General features: G+C 25.6%; 5 protein-coding genes, 2 long non-coding RNA genes and 1 pseudogene across 14 annotated transcripts; 2 read left to right on the top strand and 6 right to left on the bottom strand.

Moving 5' to 3' along the window:
• Positions 1-887: 887 nt before the first annotated feature.
• On the bottom strand, positions 888-1743 carry LOC122720609 (annotated as a pseudogene).
• On the bottom strand, positions 1246-5628 carry LOC122720542 (odorant receptor 4-like). 3 transcript variants are annotated; one of them, XM_043947319.1, is made up of 7 exons: positions 4541-5628; positions 4353-4452; positions 4172-4282; positions 3943-4098; positions 3820-3872; positions 3719-3747; positions 1947-2055 (listed from the first exon to the last, which is right to left on the bottom strand). In XM_043947319.1, coding segments are annotated over exons 1-6 (1236 nt in total). In that variant the 5' UTR covers positions 5356-5628; the 3' UTR covers positions 1947-2055; positions 3719-3746. The 3 variants fall into 3 exon arrangements, with proteins under 3 accessions (XP_043803252.1, XP_043803254.1, XP_043803253.1); XM_043947317.1 differs by having other exon boundaries at positions 1246-2055; positions 3820-4098; XM_043947318.1 differs by lacking the exons at positions 1947-2055; positions 3719-3747 and having other exon boundaries at positions 3816-3872.
• Positions 5629-6115: 487 nt separating this feature from the next.
• On the bottom strand, positions 6116-7892 carry LOC122720556 (odorant receptor 43a-like). The gene is made up of 5 exons (XM_043947339.1): positions 6844-7892; positions 6635-6734; positions 6464-6574; positions 6239-6394; positions 6116-6172 (listed from the first exon to the last, which is right to left on the bottom strand). Exons 1-5 carry the CDS (start codon positions 7656-7658, stop codon positions 6116-6118), a joined length of 1239 nt encoding a protein of 412 aa, XP_043803274.1. The 5' UTR covers positions 7659-7892.
• Positions 7893-8646: 754 nt separating this feature from the next.
• On the bottom strand, positions 8647-12545 carry LOC122720547 (odorant receptor 4-like). 4 transcript variants are annotated; one of them, XM_043947328.1, is made up of 6 exons: positions 11740-11804; positions 9425-10152; positions 9223-9322; positions 9031-9141; positions 8808-8963; positions 8647-8728 (listed from the first exon to the last, which is right to left on the bottom strand). In XM_043947328.1, the coding sequence occupies exons 2-6, from the start codon at positions 10150-10152 to the stop codon at positions 8675-8677; spliced, it is 1149 nt and encodes a 382-aa protein (XP_043803263.1). In that variant the 5' UTR covers positions 11740-11804; the 3' UTR covers positions 8647-8674. The 4 variants fall into 4 exon arrangements, 2 of the variants coding, with proteins under 2 accessions (XP_043803263.1, XP_043803262.1); XR_006347775.1 differs by lacking the exon at positions 11740-11804 and having other exon boundaries at positions 8808-8958; positions 9425-10242; XM_043947327.1 differs by lacking the exon at positions 11740-11804 and having other exon boundaries at positions 9425-10242.
• LOC122720566 lies at positions 11895-17467 on the top strand. 2 transcript variants are annotated; one of them, XR_006347778.1, is made up of 5 exons: positions 11895-12006; positions 13034-13215; positions 14041-14188; positions 14271-14347; positions 17341-17467. It is a non-coding gene; the product is annotated as an uncharacterized LOC122720566 (long non-coding RNA). The 2 variants fall into 2 exon arrangements; XR_006347777.1 differs by having other exon boundaries at positions 14041-14347.
• Positions 15984-18172, bottom strand: LOC122720563. Its single transcript, XM_043947347.1, has 5 exons — positions 17267-18172; positions 17094-17193; positions 16346-16456; positions 16123-16278; positions 15984-16040 (listed from the first exon to the last, which is right to left on the bottom strand). The coding sequence occupies exons 1-5, from the start codon at positions 18166-18168 to the stop codon at positions 15984-15986; spliced, it is 1326 nt and encodes a 441-aa protein (XP_043803282.1). The 5' UTR covers positions 18169-18172.
• A 229-nt stretch (positions 18173-18401) lies between these two features.
• LOC122720568 lies at positions 18402-20448 on the top strand. Its single transcript, XR_006347780.1, has 4 exons — positions 18402-18539; positions 18889-19088; positions 19840-19994; positions 20318-20448. It is a non-coding gene; the product is annotated as an uncharacterized LOC122720568 (long non-coding RNA).
• On the bottom strand, positions 18694-20648 carry LOC122720545 (odorant receptor 22c-like). Of its 2 annotated transcripts, XM_043947326.1 has the most exons (5): positions 19730-20648; positions 19569-19668; positions 19139-19249; positions 18911-19066; positions 18694-18828 (listed from the first exon to the last, which is right to left on the bottom strand). In XM_043947326.1, exons 1-5 carry the CDS (start codon positions 20524-20526, stop codon positions 18772-18774), a joined length of 1221 nt encoding a protein of 406 aa, XP_043803261.1. In that variant the 5' UTR covers positions 20527-20648; the 3' UTR covers positions 18694-18771. The 2 variants fall into 2 exon arrangements, with proteins under 2 accessions (XP_043803261.1, XP_043803260.1); XM_043947325.1 differs by having other exon boundaries at positions 18787-19066.
• Between the last annotated feature and the right edge of the window lie 172 nt (positions 20649-20820).

The following is a 20820-nucleotide window of genomic DNA, read 5'->3' on the forward strand; positions in this document are numbered from 1 at the left end:
ATGAAATATTTATATCTTTTATATGTTTCAAAAATAATCTAAAAATTGTTGAAAATTTGTGAAATAATTAATTTCTACGCTTGCATATTTTCTTCATCTCATATTAAAATAGATTAATCTTTTGAAATAATAATTAATGAAAAGAAAATATTAAAAATTTAATTTCAACTTTTAATAAAAATATTTAAAAATTATATTCACTATTTTTCTAAAATCTAATAAACTATTGAAATTTAAATCATACATTTTATAATTAATACAAATATTTAATAATTGATATTTGATAAAAAATATTTGTGAAAATAAAATATAAAAATATAATGATATAATAAAAACTTTGATAATAATTAATAGCAAAAAAAATAAAAAAAAATAAATTTCATTACCGTTTGCAACTGTTCAAACTAAATTTAAATATATTAATGATTTTGCTATTTAAAAATGTAACATTTTGGATTAAATATGTTTTTAAAAAAGTTTAAAAAATCATAACAGAGGTAACTGTATTAAAAAATAATTCGATTATTTTTCTCGTCATTAATTTTTGTGAATATTGTGATATAAATATTAGTAAAATAAAATTGTAAACTTCTTTAAGTGATATTTTATACCAACCGATTTTACAGAAAACTATATCCCATTATTTCATACGGATCCCTTTGAAATGACTTTTAGAATCTATTATTGGTTAAGGTAAAATATAGCTTGATTTCATTATTATAAATAGACATATACACACACACACACACACACACACACACACACACAAAATTATTTTTCACAAAAATTTAGGCAATTATATAGTAAATATATATATTTATAACATATTTCTTTATTAATTATTTAATATTTTATAGTTGAAAACAATTATAAAAACATTTTTAAGATTATTGCATAACAGCAGTCTGAAGAAAATTTAAATATACGAATGTTGTTTTTAAAACCTGCGAAATGTAATTGCTGACAAACAGAGTTCTAATTGTATAATATTCATTTATATCACCATCACATTCATATAATTAATGTATCAGTATAAACGTACATTTCCAAAAGTAGACAAAGATAAATCAACTACCAACACTAAGTTTCGCCGGACTATTCGACATTGCCATGATCAAAATAAGATTTTGAATCGTTTTAGTTGGTAAATGATACCAGTCAATCATGAACACGGCTATTCCGACGTTAGCACTCTGTGATGCAAGTAACATATTTATTAATATATTTTTATATACATTGATATACAAAATTTTTTGTTTTAGAAGAAAAACGTGAATATTTCTTGCAATTAATTAAATTTTAAATTTTTAAAATATATGAGTGAATCGAGTATTTAAAGCTAATGAAAAAGAAATAAATGATAATTTAAGATTGTGAATTCTAGAAGTGAGCTTTAATAATTTTTGCATAATTTATCTAGATTGTGAGATTGTGTAGAAAAAAAAATTATATTGTAAAGAAAAAAGAAATGTGGTTGTTAAAATATTTTCTTACCAAAGATGGCTCAGTGAACATTCTTACAATTATAAAAATAAAAAGTACCTTTTGTATTAGAAGATCACCAATATAGCATAATAAGAACATATTAAATGTCAATGATATTAATAGTAATGCATACGATGTCAGACTAATTATATTATTTTGCTCCCAATCCTGTATAAATATAAAAATATGATATGATATGAAATCAAAATAGAAAAAAACAAAAACGTACCGTAATGCAATAATATTCAAGCAAGCATATTACAAAAGTGGAACTAATAAATTCTAAAAAGAACACTTCTTGCAGTACTTTTTCAACCACAGCTGAAAATCTACAATAATATATGATAAGTTTTCATGAACGATAAATAATGACTTACATCACTTTTATATTTTTACTTTAAAATTTTTATGTGATGTTTAATAATTTCTATCAGTCGTATGTTTGGATTTGAATTTTTCTTGTAAAATTGTCCAGCAACTATGTCATCCAATCGAGATATAATGACGTCGATTTGTCCACAGGCATGGGTTACGAAAAGTGCGGCCAAGCCACAAGCACCAGATGTTACACTATCGAGAACATATCCACAAATACATTGAATACCATATATTATTTCATAAATAGGACTTTTTTGAATACTGTTACTATATGCAGGATAAATCAACACTTTATTCGTTTGATTATCATCATTAATCTGCAATCTCATCGCATACTGCATAATAGAAATGTACATAATACCACTGATGTACATGAATAAAATACTATAAATGGTCAAATTTCGACCAACTATACCGTATTTTAACATAAGTTCGCGATCATTTTCCATATTTACCTGTTAGATGGTAAATTTTATTAAAAAAAAGTTTTTATTTATAGATAACTCACATATGAATATTAGGCATCATATATAAATAATAATAATAATTCTATTAAATGTCAAAAATATTATAATAATATAACGTGTTGTAAACGTGTATTAAAATACGCCTATACACGGAATATATAAAAATATATGTAAAACATATATTTCATGAAATTTAAGAATATAATAAATATAGTATATAAAATATATTATGACATAAAAAAATAATGTTTATTATTAATATATATAACACAATTATAATAAAAATACAGATATTTATATTAACTATATGTTAATTATGTGGAAGTTCAATTTTATTTACTATCCGTGTATTGATATATTTAAATACACGTGAAATAAAAATCTTTAATAAATATATGTTTTAATTAACTTGTTTCCAATCTAATTGCACTTGTTCGATGCAATGTTCAATTTCCGGTTTGCGTATTGTTAGAGCCCAATATTTCATCAATGACATAAAAGAGAAAAAAATTAAACCAAAAAACTTCAGTCTTAGCAATGTATCCTCCTGCTCTAATATGATATGCAATGCACTTTGAATCAGGATGAAGAAACACATTAAATTATTAATTCCAATCACGATTTTTGGTAAAATTTTACCGATATCTTTTAATACTGTTGGCCAAATTCCAATAGAAATCAGAACCCATTTGTTATGTTTCGTCACATAAGTTATATCTTTTTCATAATTAGGATTTCGCGGTTTATTGATTAAATTTCGAACAGAGAAGTGCATGTTGCTAGACAGTAAGAAAGCGACTGTTTGTGATTGTCTGGTGACAGTTGCTGTTGAGCTTATGCTCGCTAATATGCGTGCGTGCTTCTGTTACTACAATTGTCGATCGATACTTATTAAAAGAAGTAAATAGAAATAAAAGACTGTAATTATAGTGGAGGCTATGAGTTCGTTTTATATAATATATACTGTTTTATAAAATTTTATGTTCAAAAATGGTGAAAAGGATAGATTGAAAACTAATATTATACATTAGTAATCGATTAAATTTTGAAATGATAAGTGATATATTAATTTGTGATAAAAAAATATTTAAAATGTGTGTATGTAGATTTAATATATATATATGAAATATTTATTTTTATGTGATTCAAAAATATTTTTTAATGCTGTAAAAATTTGTGAAATAATTAATTTCTACGCTTACATATTTTCTTCATCTCATAAAAAAATAGATTAATCTTTTTTTGAAATAATAATTAATGAAAAGAAAATATTAAAAATTTAATTTCAACTCTTAAGAGAAATATTTAGAAATTATATATTCAGTGTTTTTCTAACATTTAATAAACTATGGAATTTAAATTATATATATTATAATTAATACAAATACCTAGTACTTGATTCTTCATTAAAAAATATCTGTGAAAATAAAATATAAAAATATAATGATATAATCCTGTGATAATAATTATAAAAAATAAATTTCATTACCAGTCTGTAACTGTTCGAAGCAAATTCAAATAAACTACTGATGTTTTTGCTACCTAAAAACGATTCAGTATAAAATTTCAATTTAAAAATGTTTTTAAAAATGTTTGAAAAATCAAAACTTACAGAGCTAAATGTATTCAAAGACAATTCGATTATTTTTCCTGCTGTTAATTTTGGTGGATATTGCGATATGGAGATTAATAAAATAAGATCATAAGCTTCCTTAGATGATAATTTATACCAATCGATTTCATAGGAAACTGTACCAATTTGACTACACTAATAATGATTATTGACTTTTTTTTTTTAATAAAATATAAAATATTAAAATAAAGGAAATATTTATAATTACCTGCTCAGTCAGAATTTCACCTATATAGCAGAATATAAATATGTTAAATGTGAAAGAAGTCAATAAAGTAAAAAAAGTTAAAAGTGTAATTGTATCACCTGCTGACCATTCCTGAAAAATAGAGTAAAATTTTTATAATTAGACTTTTTTAATTTTAATATAATTTCATTTAATTACTTACAATTAAACAATAATATTCGAGCATACACATATTTAATGTGCATTCTACGATTTCCGTAAAACATATCTCTCTTAAAGCTTCTTCTATATTATTCGAAAATCTATAATTTTTACACATTCCTTAAAATTCTTTGTCACATTCTAATTTTAAATATTATTCGTTTATTCAAAAACATATTCGATTCTTACCTTAAAATTTCCACATGATCGTGCACGATAAGAACAAAAGGATCACAATTTTCATATTTCCTCTTTTCCTTGTTTTCGACCAAATCTTGTAATCTTGCTATTTGTACCTGAATCTGTCCACAAATATGTGTAACAAAGATTGCTGCCAAACTATATGCAACCGTTGAAATACTATACATGATCATCGCTGTAAAGCAATGTATACAATATACAATTTCATATGTAGGACTAGACTGTGTATCGAAAAATGGATCGTAGCCAATGTAAGGTAATGGTCTGATCGTGTGATTATCCTTATTCTTTCCTTTCGATAAAAATTGCATTACAGTATGATACGACATTCCTCCTGAATATAAAAAAACAGCACATATGGTAATAAGTCTTCTACTAATCGTCGCATATTTTAACATAATCGTTCGATGATTTGGATCCTGCACCATCATCCAATCTCTTTTCATATGTTCAATACATCTTTCAAATGAGGATCCTTTTAAGGCAAGGTAGCAATATTTAATTGTGGATGATATACAGAAACTAACTGGTCCAAGAGCTTTCACTTTCATATTCAAATTTTTCTCTATAAAAAAATAATGATGACCAGATGGTAAGATGATAAATAACAGACTGGAGAAGCACATAGTCATTAGAATGATCGAAACGAGCTGTTCGAATTTCTTAGTTTGATTGGAAATGAGAGGCCACACTCCGATTAGTTTCAATAACCATTGACACATTTGTAATGTGTAATGTATATCACTCTTATAATAATTATTTTTTAACTGACTTTCAATATTGTGGAGTGATCGATCATGCATAGTGACAGTTGAAGTGTTTACTGTCGACTGATCGGCAGGTTAAAAACTTTCTTCGCGATATTGTTAGGACGCAAGCGCATGTTTCTGTTTTTATGAATGTATATGAACTTTCGCGTGCATATTCACGAATAATATAGGATGACATCTATCAATAACCATTATCGTTTTTTTTTTTATCATTTATAAGTTCTATGTTCATTGATGAGATTGTATTATGTGTAAGAACGATTATGTGGAAGAAAGATTGAAACTATATTATTTGATTGGATTTATGTTTAAAAAATATTTAAATAAAGTAATAATTGTTTTTAAAAAATAATTAATAATATATACTTGATATTGTGTTGCTCCTTAAATTTATTTTAATTGTTATTTATATATTGTGCAAATAATTATTATTTTGTAATAAAAAAATATATTATATTGCACTATTTTTTAGTAAATTTTGTATAAATAATTTTCATATGTTTAATTATTAATGAAAACACGATGAAAATATTACAAAATAATAGTGCAGAATAAGTATATTTAAATAGTAAATGAATTTTAAAATGCATTTGTAATAAATAGCTTATATTGATATAAGCTATTTTTTTAATTATTTCAAAAGTAAATTTTGAATGTTGGAAAATTAAAGAAAAGTTTAAATTCAGATCCAATTTTACTTGAAAAAGAATATAGAAGAATATCTGTAAAAATATTTTTTTAATAATAAAATAATGTTTTTGATGATAGTAAAAAGTAAAAATTATAAGTTTTATTACCAGTTTGTGACTGTTCGAAGCAAATTCAAATAAACTACTGACGTTTTTGCTACCTAAAAACAATTCCATAAAATATTTTATTACTTATTTCTAAAAATGTTTGAAGAAGAGAAACTTACAGTACTAAATGTGTTCAAAGACAATTCGATTATTTTTCCCGCTGTTAATTTTGGTGGATGCTGTGATATGGAGATTAGTAAAATAAGATTATAAGCTTCCTTAGGTGATAATTTAAACCAATCGATTTCATAGGAAGCTGTACCAATTTGACTACACTAATAATAATTATTGATTTTGCTTAATAAAATAGAAAATATTAAAATAAACGAAATTCTTATAATTACCTGCTCGGTCAGAATTTCACCTATATAGCAGAATATAAATATATTAAATGTGAAAGAAATCAATAAGGTAAAAAAAGTTAAAAGCGTAATTGTATCGCCTATTGACCATTCCTAAAATAATAAATTTATAATTAATCTTTAACTTATATATAATTTAATTTTATTGCTTACCATTATGCAATAATATTCAAGCATACACATATCTATCGTACACTCTATAATTTCTGTAAAGCATATCTCTCGTAAAGCTTCTTCTATATTATTTGAAAATCTATAATTTTCACATATTTGCTTTTTTAAAGTTCCTTTTCGTATGTATTTTAATTTTTAAGGATTTTTATCATATGTGTTTATTTAAATTAATAATATTTGATTCTTACCTTAATACTTCTACATGGTCGTGCACAATAAGAGCAAAAGGATCACAATCTTCATATTTCCTCTTTTTCTTGTTCTCGACCAAATCTTGTAATCTTGCTATTTGTACCTGAATTTGTCCGCATATATGTGTAACAAAGATCGTTGCTAAACTGTATGCAACCGTTGAAACACTATACATGATCATTGCTGTGAAGCAATGTATACAATACACAATTTCATATGTAGGACTAGACTGTGTATCAAAAAATGGATCGTAACCAATATAAGGTAATGGTCTGATTGTATAATTGTCCTTATTCCTTCCTTTCGATAAAAATTGCATTATTGTATGATATGACATTCCTCCTGTATATAAAAAGACGGCACACATGGTGATAAGTTTTCTGCTAATCGTTGCATATTTTAGCATGATCGTTCGATGATTTGAATCTTGCACCATCATCCAATCTCTTTTCATATGTTCGATGCATCTTTCAAACGAGGATCCTTTTAGGCCAAGGTAGCAATATTTAATTGTGGATGATAAACAAAATCCAGCTGGGCCGAATGCTTTCACTTTCATATGCAAATTTTTCTCTACGAAAAGGATATGATGACCGGATGGTAAAATGATGAATAATAGGCTAGAGAAGCACATGCCTATTAGAATAATAGAAATCAATTGCTCGAATTTGCTGGTTCGATTGTAAATGAGAGGCCACACTCCAATCGGTTTCAACAACCATTGACACATTTGTAATGTGTAATGTATATCACTTTTGTAATGATTATTTTTCAACTGACCGTTAATATTGTCGTGTGATCGATCATGCATACTGACAGCTGAAGTGCTTACTGTCGACTGATCAGCAAACTAGAAACTTTCTATCTGATATTGAACGCAAGCGCATTTCTGCGTTTTTATGAATGTATACTATAAACTTCATAATGTGCATGCATTTCGCGAATAGTTTAATCAATATCATCTTTTTTTATCATTTACAGGTTTCCACATTCATTGAAGAGATTCTGTATGTGAGGGAAGATCTTATCATGTAGTTGGATTCATTTTTCAATATTTTATTGTAAGTGTTTCTATTCTATATATTTCTCTAATAATAATTTTATATTATGTTATATATAACGTACTATTAATATTTTTTTAAAAAATATTTAAAGTATACATACTTGATATTATGTTATTCTTCAAATGTTTTAATATATTGTTATTGTTTTAATATATTTTATGCAATTAATTAATATCTTATTATAAAAATATAGTAGTAATTTATAAAATTATAATTTAATTTAAAATTACATTGTATTGTTTTTTAATAAGTAAATTTTATATAAATAAATTTTAATTAAATGTTTAATTATTTATAAAATTTTATCTATAAAATTATTTATATATATTGAGAAAAATATATCACAAAAAATAATAAAAGTTTGCGATATAAGTTTCAAAATAATAAATCTAATATAGATAATGTAATAGATAAATAAGTTTATATATATATATATATTTTTTTTGTGATATATTTTTTGATTTATTTTATATATATATATATATATATATAAACTTATTTATATATATATATAATAATATATAATAATTCTATGTATGTATACGATATATTTGATATTAAAACTGCTATTATTCCAAATTTAAACTAAAATATCGAAATACAATAGATAATTAAATAAAATTCAAAATCAATTTTAGTTAAAAAAGGATATTTGCATACATATTTTTTGAAATATACAATACAATACTATATTTTTATGATGACAATAATAAAAAGTATAATTTTAATATATTTTATTATATTAATTTTAATAATTCTGTTATTAATCCGTAACTGTTCGAAGTAAATTCAAATAAATTACCGATGTTTTTACTACCTAAAAATTGTTAAATGTAAAATTTTAGTTTTATACTTCAGAAAATATTGAAATTGTTAAAAAAAAAATAAAAACTTACAGAGCTAAATGTGTTGAAAGATAAATCAATTATTTTTCCAGCTGTAAGTTTTGGAGGATATTGCGATATGGAAATCAGTAGAATAAGATCATGAGCTTTTTTAGCAGGTAATTTGTACCAATTAATTTCATAAGAAATTGTACCAATTTGGCTACACTAATAAGAATCATTAAAAATACTTTTTATCACATAAAATACGTAAGTAAAATACTTTTGTAATTACCTGTTCAGAAAGAATTTCGCCTATATAGCAAAATATAAATATGTTAAATGTAAAAGAAATCAACAAAGTAAAATAGGTTAATATTGCAATTGCATCGTTATTTTGCCATTCCTAAAAGATATACTTAAATAATATTTTTTTTCTAATTAAATAAATAATAGTTCTTAAGTATATATTGAGTTTATTGCTTACTGTCATACAATAATATTCAAGCAAACACATAATTATTGTAGATTCAATAATTTCTGCCAAACATATCTCACGTAAAGCTTCTTCTACATTTTTCGAAAATCTAAAATTTCCACGTATTGGCTTTTATAACGATCTATATTGTAAAGCATATAAAATTCTTATCACATTTGTCTATGAGCAACTTTTATTTGATATTTCTTACCTTAAAATTTCTACATGATCATGAACAATAAGAGCAAAAGGATCACAGTCATTCTTTCTGTTCTTGTTTTCTACTAAATTCTGTAATCTTGTTGTTTGTATTTGAATTTGTCCACAGATATGAGTGACAAAAATCGCCGCTAAACTATATGCAACCGTTGTGACGCTATACATGATCATGGCGGCGAAACAATGCATGCAGAATACGATTTCGTATGTAGGACTAGATTGAGTATCGAAAAATGGATCATAGCCTAAATAAGTCAATGGTTTAAATGTGTAATTATTATTAACTTTCTCTTTTGACAAAAATTGCATTACAGTATGATATGACATTCCACCAGTATATAAAAAAACGGCACACATAATTATGAGTTTTCTGCTGATAGTAGCATATTTTAACATGATTATTCGATAACTTGGATCTTGTACCATTTTCCAATCTTTTTCAACATGTTTGATACATTGTTCAAAAAATACACCTTTCACACCAAGATAACAATATTTAATTGTGGATGATAAACAGAATCCAACTGGACCGAGCAATTTTACTTTGAGGTGCATATCTTTTTCTACGAAGAAAATATGATGACCGGATGGTAGGATGATGAATAACAAACTGGAGAAGCACGTAGCCATTAGAACAATGGAAATAAGCTGCTCAAGTCTGCTAGTTCGATCGTAAACGAAAGGCCACACTCCGATAGGTTTCAATAACCATTGACACATCTGTAAAGTGTAATGTATGTCGTTCTCGTAATGAATATTTTTTAACTGACTATTATTGTATGACCGATTAAGCATAGTGACAGTTCCAGTGCTCACTGTCGACTGGTCGACAACGTAGAAACTTTCAACACGATATTGTTAGAACGCAAGCGCGTATTGTTTCTATGAATGTATAGTATGAACTTCAGCACGTGCATGCTTAATGTAAGGGGACAATATTCGATTACTAATGAGTGTTTATCTTTTTATTTGGTTCTATATTGTTGAAGGGAAGATGGATTTAGAATAAAGGCGTAATGCGGAGAAATAAATTCATGCAGCGATATAAGATCAAGACTATTTTTTTTCTAATTTATATAATAAGATATAAAAAAACAAAAAAAAATTATTTATTTAAATTTATTTAAGTAATATTTAAGAGATTTCTTTATTTAATCTTCTAATATTTAAACTCTGTTTAAAATCGGTATTTATGTTAATAGATTTATATTTTATAATATTAAAATAATTATAATTGTTTCAACAATTTTCAGATCAAGTCCAGAATATTGAATTATATCAAGATACAATATTTCATTTTTAACATTTTGGGAATAATGATCACAGTTCAGTGATCGTTCGCAACATGTTCATGTAAACTAATGATGATTTTAAAACCTACGAATAAAAGATGTTATTATTCGTTCAAGATTTTACATATAAATAGATATTCACAGATTAAATTCTGGATCACTTACAACGCTAAAAGTATTCATCGATAGAATAAATATTTTGCCAGCTGTAAGTTTGGGCGGGTATTTCGATATAATGAGCAATAAAATAATATCACGAGCTTTTCTTCCAGGTAAATTGTACCATTCTATTTCATACAAAGCAGTCGCGATTTCACTACCCTGCTATCACATTCATGTCTATTATGCCAATGACTAAATAATCTTCTCTATGTTAAAAAATCGAATGAATGATAAGGTAAACAAACTTGTGAATGAATCGAATCTCGAAAATTTATTTTTTAAAAGTACCTGCTCAAGAAGAAGTTCTCCTACGTAACAAAATATTAATATATTGAAAGTGAAAGAAAATAAGAGAACGACGTATGTTAATATTGCAGCTGAATCGCTGGTCTCCCATTCCTAAAATATATCAATTTGTAATTATTTTTTGTATAATAATTTTGTATAATAATCATTTTTTTGTTTAAATATCAATTCATTATTCAATATTAAATAATTTGTCATTTTTACCACCATGCAGTAATATTCAAGCAAACACATTAATAAAGTTGACACTATCACTTCTACTAAAAATAATTCACGTAATGTTGTTTCAACATTTTTCGCAAATCTGCAATTCCACAATTATTACTTTAACACATCTATATTGTATTTTATATATATTTTATATATATGTATAATATAATTTATTATTTGTAATAAATAAGCAAAATAATACAATGAATATTTATGCAAATTCATACTTCTTTGTATATTTTATATTTAAATTTATATTTTTATATTTAAATTTCTCAAAAATACATGAATATCCGTAACCACGATGTACTTATAATCATGATATTAACCATCTTACCTTAAAATTTCCACATGATTGCTGATAATAACCGCCAGATGACTCTCGATACCTGTTTCTAACACTTTCTTTTCGTTCTTCAAGTTCTCCAATCGTAACGTTTGTATCTTAATCTGTCCGCAGGCATGAGTGATGAAGATTGCTGTTAAACTGTACGCGGCCATCGTGATATTACCTACGACGATAACATAAATACAGTGCATACAATATATAATTTCATATGTGGGACTCTTTTGAATGTTGAAAAATGCCTCATAACCAGGATAGGTAAGTGGTCTAATTGTAAAATTCTCAATTTTTCTCTTCGAAAGTAATGGCATAATGGTGTGATAAAATAAACCACCAGTGTACATAAAAGCTGCGCATAATGTGATTAAATTTCTGCCCATGATTACATATCGTGACATGATGACACGATGATCCTCATTTTGCAACATCTTCCAATCTTTTTCCACATGTTTTATGCAATGACCAAGCTCTGAACTTTTTATGCTAAGATAACCATATTTGAATAGCGCACTTAAACAAAATGTTAACGGTCCTAAAAATTTGATTTTCATATTCATATCCTTCTCATAGAATAGAATATAATAACCGAACGGCACGATGACGAATTGTATTATGAAAAAGCAGATCACGATTAGAACCACGGATAAAATTCTTTCGAATTTGTTCGTTTGGCTGCAGATGAAATAATGGATGCCTAATGGTTTTAAAATCCAATGGCAGAATTGAAATGTATAATATATATCGCTTTCATAATGATCATTTAGTGGAAGATCGTCAATATCACTTGTAGATCGCATGCTGACACTTGCGGCGCATAGCACTAACTGAAGTCGTCGATGTATCAGAGAACAACTCTGAAAAAAATGATTCAAGGGACGCAAGCGCAAGATTGAATGAAACTTTTTCTTCGTAATCGATAGCATGTGATAGGAATCACATATTGCTTTGGTTAACTTATAGTCAGAACAATTGAATACTTTGGTTTTACAGTAATATGTGAATGATTCTTAATATTTCGTTTGGTATATTTTTAAAGGAATGAGATAAACATGTGGAACAATAAATAAAGTGATTAGATTTATAAATAAAATTAAAAATTTTCGAATAATTTTCGTAGTTTTGTTCTTGAAAAATGAAATTTATTAAATAAATATATTTTCAATATATGCATTGTTTATATCATTGTCATTTGACATAACATATTTAATATGCAAAAACAGTTTTTATTGGATCTAGAATCGCAAATCATTCCATGAATCTTATTGAATATTTTTTTTTTTTGCAGAGAATTAAGAGAACATACATTATTGAAAATATACACGAACATGATAATCTTTCGGTTATTTTAACTTCCATACTAGATCGTAAAATAATCATAATATAATAAATGAAAAATATTTTTATCAGGCAATTGATACCAGTTTGTCATGTAAACTGTTACCGATTTTTTACACTGTCAAGAATTCGGTAAGTTTGATTATATGAATTACATGTACGATTTAATTAATTACATGTAAGATTATATGTAATATTATATTTTCATAACCTGTTCCAAAAATATTCCATCTATATAACATATTAAAAATATATTAAAAGTTATAGATATAACATAATCAATATTATAACATAATTAAATTTTGAATATTATGCTCATTCGTAAAAAAAAATAAATATTTTTCAATTAGACTAATAAGATAAATTACAATTAATCTTCCTTTGCTATTGCTTATTTATGAAATAAATTATATAAAATTATATAAAAAATTAAAAAATAATGTATTTTATAAAATATTAATTAAAATAAGAGAAATATTTATTAACTTATAATTTGATAAATTATTTTGAATATAAAAAAAAATAAAAAAAGAATATATAAGAGAATATAAAAAAAAAAAACAATTATATTCTATGAAGTGAATTTTTAATTTAAATGTTCAAATATAATAAATATTTTATATATTCATTGATTAATAAATAAAATATATGATTTCATTAATTATTATGATAATTATAATTCGATAGTTGGACATAAATTAAAAATTTGTTTTTATTATTTTATTTTAATAATTTCTAAAAATTTTTTTTTAATCGATAGATTTAAAATCTTTATGCATGTTTTTTATATGTATCTTATAAGTTTTTTCATATCTTATAAGGATATAATAACTAGACACATTTCCAACATTTGAACATTTCCACGAAGCATATTTAATTAAATGTTTAATATGTGCTATATTCAATAAAAAAAGTGCGAAAAGATATTGAAATATAATGTTATTTTAAAACTTTCAGATGATCTTCAATGATTACGACAATGATTACTTTTAGAACTGGTTTTTTTATTCTTACAATCTCCTTAATTGATGAAATTCAATAATCCATGTTATCATATTTAACATTCGCATGGATGGCAAAGACTGAAAGCAAGGCTGAAAGCGTGGTATTCGAGTTCATGATGAATCCTAATAGAAATTGAGTACCAAGGATGACATTATTATTTGATATTAAATGAAATTTTATAGATAGAGCAAGATAAAGTATACACGGCCATGATCATGTTGCCTAATCTCTTGGTCTATTTAAAAGTCCTTAATATAATGTAAGTATAGAAAACACTATCTTGCATGAAGAGTGCACAGAAGCAAGTAATGTAACGATCAACTTTTGCGTTCATCAATATCACTTGTTGATTTTTCATTCTGATGGATTTTCAATTGTTTCGTATGTGCTCTATACAATGATAAATGTAGTATCATCTTTATATAGAAGCAAAGCGTAATTGAATTCTTCAAACACACCAGTGAGTCAGAGGACTGAGCGATTTTAATTCTGAATAGATTTTTTTTTGAACATGATGTGAAATATATTTGAGATTATAATGAATGAAGTAACAAAGAATGTAATGAAGAATATGAATGAAGTAACAAGCCAACAAGTGAAAATTAAAATTTTCGAAACGATTCTTTTCGAAAATTTTTCATTCTTAATAGAAGGCGAAAGAAGCTATGCTATTGGCTTCAAGAACAATCGATTTAGTTGTGTGCTGTATTCACTTAGACTATCGAATTTTTTTTTCATCACGAGATCGTCCGACATGGTGACGGTATTCTCTCAATAAAGCCGTGAAAACAATTGCGTGGAGGTATCGTAATTTTACACAATATATCTGCGCATATTTTTACAAATGATATGTATCGATCAATATATATGCTTGGTTACATGTGTATTTTTGTTGATAGTAATCGCATGATTCGCATAACGTGCACACATATGGAGCGATGGATATTAAATGAAATGTTTTTGCAAAGAGATAAAATTCATGAATATATGAAAAATAACTTAGAAATATGATATTATATATTATCGATCAAAAATTCATTAAGTGAAAATAAATTGTTATCTTTCTTAATGCAAAAAAAATATTTTTGATCATAGTTTTTGATCATATATACAAAGTTGCATAATATTTGAGGATATATTGGGATAAGAGTCAATCAAAAGATAACTGAATGATTATGCACTATATTTTCAATGATAATTCGTTCTTCTTTCTGAATAATCTTTTTTTGAGTAAATTTGATATATCTATTTTCTATATAAAGATGATAAATTGATTTATGGTGGATAATAAGTATTTTCCTCTATTATTCATTGATGTATGATCTTATATGATTATATATCTTGTGATTTTCGATCCATATACATGCTTATTTTTATGAATTTTATTATATTAAATTTATAGAAATTAATCAATCAAATCTATATTTCTTTGCCCAATTTGTTACTTTTATGCAAAGCTTACAATTTGTCTTTGGACAAAAAATTGAAAAAACAATTCCCCTTTATTTATTGATATGTATCGCTTCCAGAAGCAAACTTCTAATTTATATGAATTTCTAATAATATGAATTCTAGTATAATAATTAATATTATTAATTATTGTATATATATGGTTAAATAATATATTGCATTTTTGAAATTAATAGATAAATTTGAAACATTGAATCGTCATATTATCATTATAATTTTTTCATCAAGAGAAGAAGAAGAATCATCAAGATTTGAAATTAAATCATTGCTTTACAAAAACCATTTCATTATTTCATTATTTTTATTTATGGAACATGCAAGTAAAAAATAAAAGAATTATTTTTTTTAAATTTTTTAATTTTATATTCATAACTAATAAATTTTATTGTCTAAATATATGTATTTTCAATGTCTATGTATGCAATTTACATCATTGTTGTTTGACGCAGCATATTTAAATATGCGAAAACTGTTTTTACTATCTGGAATTGTAAATTACCTTATAATTCTTTTTGAAAATCAATATTATTTTTTTTATAAAAATGAAAAAAATTACGAACGTACATTACCGAATGTATATATTGACATGGTGATTATCTTTCCGGCAGTTATTTTAACTTCCACACTAGATCGTGAAATAATCATAATTAAATTAAGTATATCTTTGTCAGGTAACTGATACCAATTCGTCATATAAACCATGTCTCCGACCTTTTTGCACTGTCAGTAATTCGGCGAATAATGAATTAATTATGTTTAAGATATCATATTATCGTATACTCATTACCTGTTCTTTTAATATTTCACCGATACAACATACCAATAAAATATTGAAAGACATAGATAAAGCTACCATAACATACATAGTCAAATTTTGAATATTGCGTTCAGACCATTCCTAAGAAAAAATAAAAATTTATTTTCAATTAAATATATCATATCTATATTATTTAGATAAATTATTCATTATTATTATTATTTTTTTTAATTTGTGATTTTAATAGAATTTATTATAGTGCAAAAAGAAAGAGAAACCTGTACAAAACTATACTAATAACTATGTATATTATTTTTATATTATTTTTACTATTAATAATATATTATTTTTTATTATTATATTATTTTTATTAATTTTAACTATTATAATATTTTTATTAAATTAAATCCTGATAAAATTTTATGATTATTAACAAAAATTTTTATAAAATTAAATTAAATTTTATTTTTATTATTTTATTTTATTTGATTTCTTTTTAATTTCAAATGTTATGGAATGTTAATGGAACTAAGATTATCATGTATATTTTTGTATAAGTTTCTCATATTTGTCAAAATGATTAGATGAATTATTTTCAATATAGAAATAAATAATTAACAATTATAGATCGACAGAGAAAAAACGAATTTTCAAAAATACATATCCAAATTTAATACATAATAAATAAAATATTCACTGTTTCAATTAGAAATTATTTAAATTATTTTTGATCGATCTATAAAATCGTCATATATATATTTTAATAAATTTTGCCTACCGCAAGAAAGTAATAACTAGGCATGCACATACCCATCATACATTTCAACAATTCCACGAAGTATATTGGACACATTATACGTTCGATACGTGCTACGAGACTGCGATCAATGCACAATTAGAAAAATTTGTGAAAAAAATATCAAAACGAATATATTAATATATATATATTACCTCAGGATTCTCAGATGATGTTCGACGATTACACCTATTTTGTTGATATGATTATCCTTATTCTCTTTTTGCAGGCGATCCACGAATTCGTTAACCCATGTCATCATTATGTTCAACTGACCAAGAACATGGCATGTAAAGATGGTTGCAAGAGTGAAAGAGGCGCTGGCACTTGAACTCACGACAAATGCTGATAGAAACTGAGTACCAAGCATGATATCATGAATCCTTGGATCGGTATCAAATGGAATCTTATAAGCAGGACAAGGTAAGCTGTATAATTCCACGGTTTTATTATCAACATGTATGGATCGTTTGAATATTCCGAATATGAAACACGTAAAGAAAATGACAATTTGCATAAAAATTGCGCAGAAAGCTGCAATATAACGGCCGATTTTTGCATTCCTCAGCATCACTTGTTGATCTTGCGTTCTTGTTATCAATTTCCAATCGGCTCGTAAATGTTCTATGCAATGAAGTATGTCATTTTTACGTAGCAATAATATGGCATAATTGAACCCATCGACACACCAATGAGACAAAGGACCGAATATTTTCAATTTTACATAGATATCTTGTTTTACAAAAAGTATGTAAAGTATACCAGGTATTATCGTAAATAATATTATGCACCAACAAATTACAATCAAAATTTGCGATATGATTCTCTCCATCTTTGTGGTAGAAGATGAGGCAGGCCATGCGCCTAATGGTTTTAAATACCATCTACTCAGTTTTATACTGTATTCGCTGAGATTATCAAATTTCTGTTTAGCCACATTAATGTCGTTTGTCATCACGTTCTCTCCCTGATTTCCTTGACAAAGTCGCGGAGACAACTGAATCGAGAATTGGTTTGTCGAACTATGTTCTCCAACGCTTGCGCAAAGGATGCGCATCGATCGATTCGTCTAGTCAGTTGTTTTTTCAATCATAGTGAATATGTTAACAGTATAGGTACATTTCAAGTTGTCGACAGTAGCTGAAATGAATTGGGTAATATGCACCGTACTATGGACCAATGAAGAATTAAATAAATAAAGAATAAATCAGCAATAAATTCATAAAAAATTAAAATTATTTTAAACATTTGAAATATGATCTAGAATGTGATATGCTATATGGAATATTTTGAAATCGTAAATATATCATTTTATCACAAGAAATTCAATCCGTACATTGCTAGTGCAGTTGAAGTCTCTTCCTCAACCACCAGTTGATTCAATTCATAGAATATATACATATATATACATATATATATAGTGAAGAGGTAAGGTATATATAGTGAAGTGTAAGTATTCAATTATATCTTTAGAAATATTTACTTATTTATAGTTATTATTTTATAAAAAAATTTAATTTAAAAATTGAAAATTAAAAAGAAAATTAATTCTGTATAAATATAAATAAAAAAAATATTTGTTGAATTTTTAATTTCACATAAATTTATTTAAACTAAAAAATTATGAAGTTTAATATCTAAGTATATCTTGAGTACATGTTTACATCATTGTAATTTGACGTAACACATTTAAGTAAGCGAAAACTGATTTTACTATCTGGAATGGCAAATTATTCCATAAATTTTTTTATAAATTGCATAAAAATTTTTTTTTCAGTAAAAGAATTATGGAAACATACCTTACCAAATGTAAGAACTGACATATTAGTCATCTTTCCAGCAGTCATATTTATATTCATACTAGATCGTTTAATGATCATCATCAAATTAAGAATATTTTTATCAGATAATTCGTACCAATTTGTCATGTAAACTATGTCACCGATTTTCTTACACTATGAAAAATTTGATTATTCGGTAAGTGATTGAATTATTTAACTAATTATTTATTAAAATATATAAATTACCTCTTCTGTTATAATTTCACCGATATAACATACTAAAAAAATATTATAAGTCATAGATATAATTATCATAACATATACTGTCAGATTTTGAACATTATGTTCAGACCATTCCTACGAAAACATAAATAATTTTAATTCGACAAAATTATCCTTATATTTATCTTGTTCAAATTAATCGAATAATTTTTTCTATTATTTCAGTGTAAAATGAATAAAAAATTGCATTTTATCATATATATTGTTGTTCCATAGATTGAAAAATTATAAATTTTCATTATTAGTAGTAAACTAAATAATTATGATGGCTATGGAAATATAGAAAATATTGAAAAATATTCTTTTACTATTTTATCATAATTCATTAAAAAAATTTTGCATTTACTTAATAGACCTATAGAATTATCGTACACACACATTTTAATTCATTTACCGTAAGAATATAATATATAGGCATGCATATTCCCACCATACATTTAATCATTTCCATGAAACATATTGGACTCATCACATGTTCAATACGTGCTATGAAACTGTAAAAAATAAATAGAGAAATTCTTTAAAAACAATAAGAAAAAATGCAAAAACAATTACCTTAGAATTCTCAAATGATGTTCGATGATTATACCTATTTTGTTAATATAGGCATTATTATTTAATTCCATTGACCGATTAACATACTCATTGATCCATATCATCATCAGATTCAACTGACCAAGAGCATGGCTTGCACATACAGCAACAAAACTAAAAGCGCCAGCGGTGCTCGAACTACATATAAATGCGGACAATAATTGCGTACCCAATATAATATCGTGTGTTGGATTTGTATCAACTGGCATATTATAAGCTGGACAAGGTAAGTTGTATATGTTCACAGTCTCGTTGTCGACTTTAATAGTTTCTTTGAATGCTCCCAATGCAAGACAAGTACAAAAGACGCCACCTTGTAAGAAAACTGTACAGAAAACTGCGACGTAGCGACCAATTTTCGCGTTTTTTAACATCACTTGTTGATCTTGCTTTTCTGTAATAATGTTCCAATCGGCGCATATTTGTTTTATGCAATAATGTATATCATCTTTACATAGCAATAACACAGCATAATTGAATCCTCCAACTAACCAGTGGGTCAGAGGACCTAGAAATTTCAATTTCACGTAAATATTTTCTTTTTCTAAGAAAATGTGAAGCACACCCGGAATTAACGTGAATAACGAAGAGATCCAACAGATGACAATTAAAATTTTTGAAACAATTTTTTCGATTCTTGACTTATAAAGTGAGGCTGGCCATGCACCTATCGGTTTCAATATCCATCGATTGAATTGTATACTGTACTCGGAAAGATTACCGAATTTCTTTTCGATTTTTATAAGATCATCTGCCATCGTGCAGTCACAACAAAATCGCGCATGCAACTGAATCGAGGATTCGATGCGCTGTATTTATCCAACGCTTGCGCATACTTTGTCAAAGGATATGCGCCGATCGATTTGATACAGTTAATGAAACTTATGTGAGTATACATTTCAAATTGTTGATAGTAACGGTATGAATTTGACAATATGTGTGCAGTAGAAACTAAATTTACTTTCTTTATTAAATATATAATTTAATTTCTACTGTACACATAATCGAATTCATATAGTATTTTCGAAATTTATAACACGATTTGGAAATGT

The sequence above is a fragment of the Apis laboriosa genome, unplaced genomic scaffold (assembly GCF_014066325.1).
Source record: "Apis laboriosa isolate Shangri-la unplaced genomic scaffold, ASM1406632v1 scaffold12_cov154, whole genome shotgun sequence".
NCBI lineage: Eukaryota > Metazoa > Arthropoda > Insecta > Hymenoptera > Apidae > Apis > Apis laboriosa.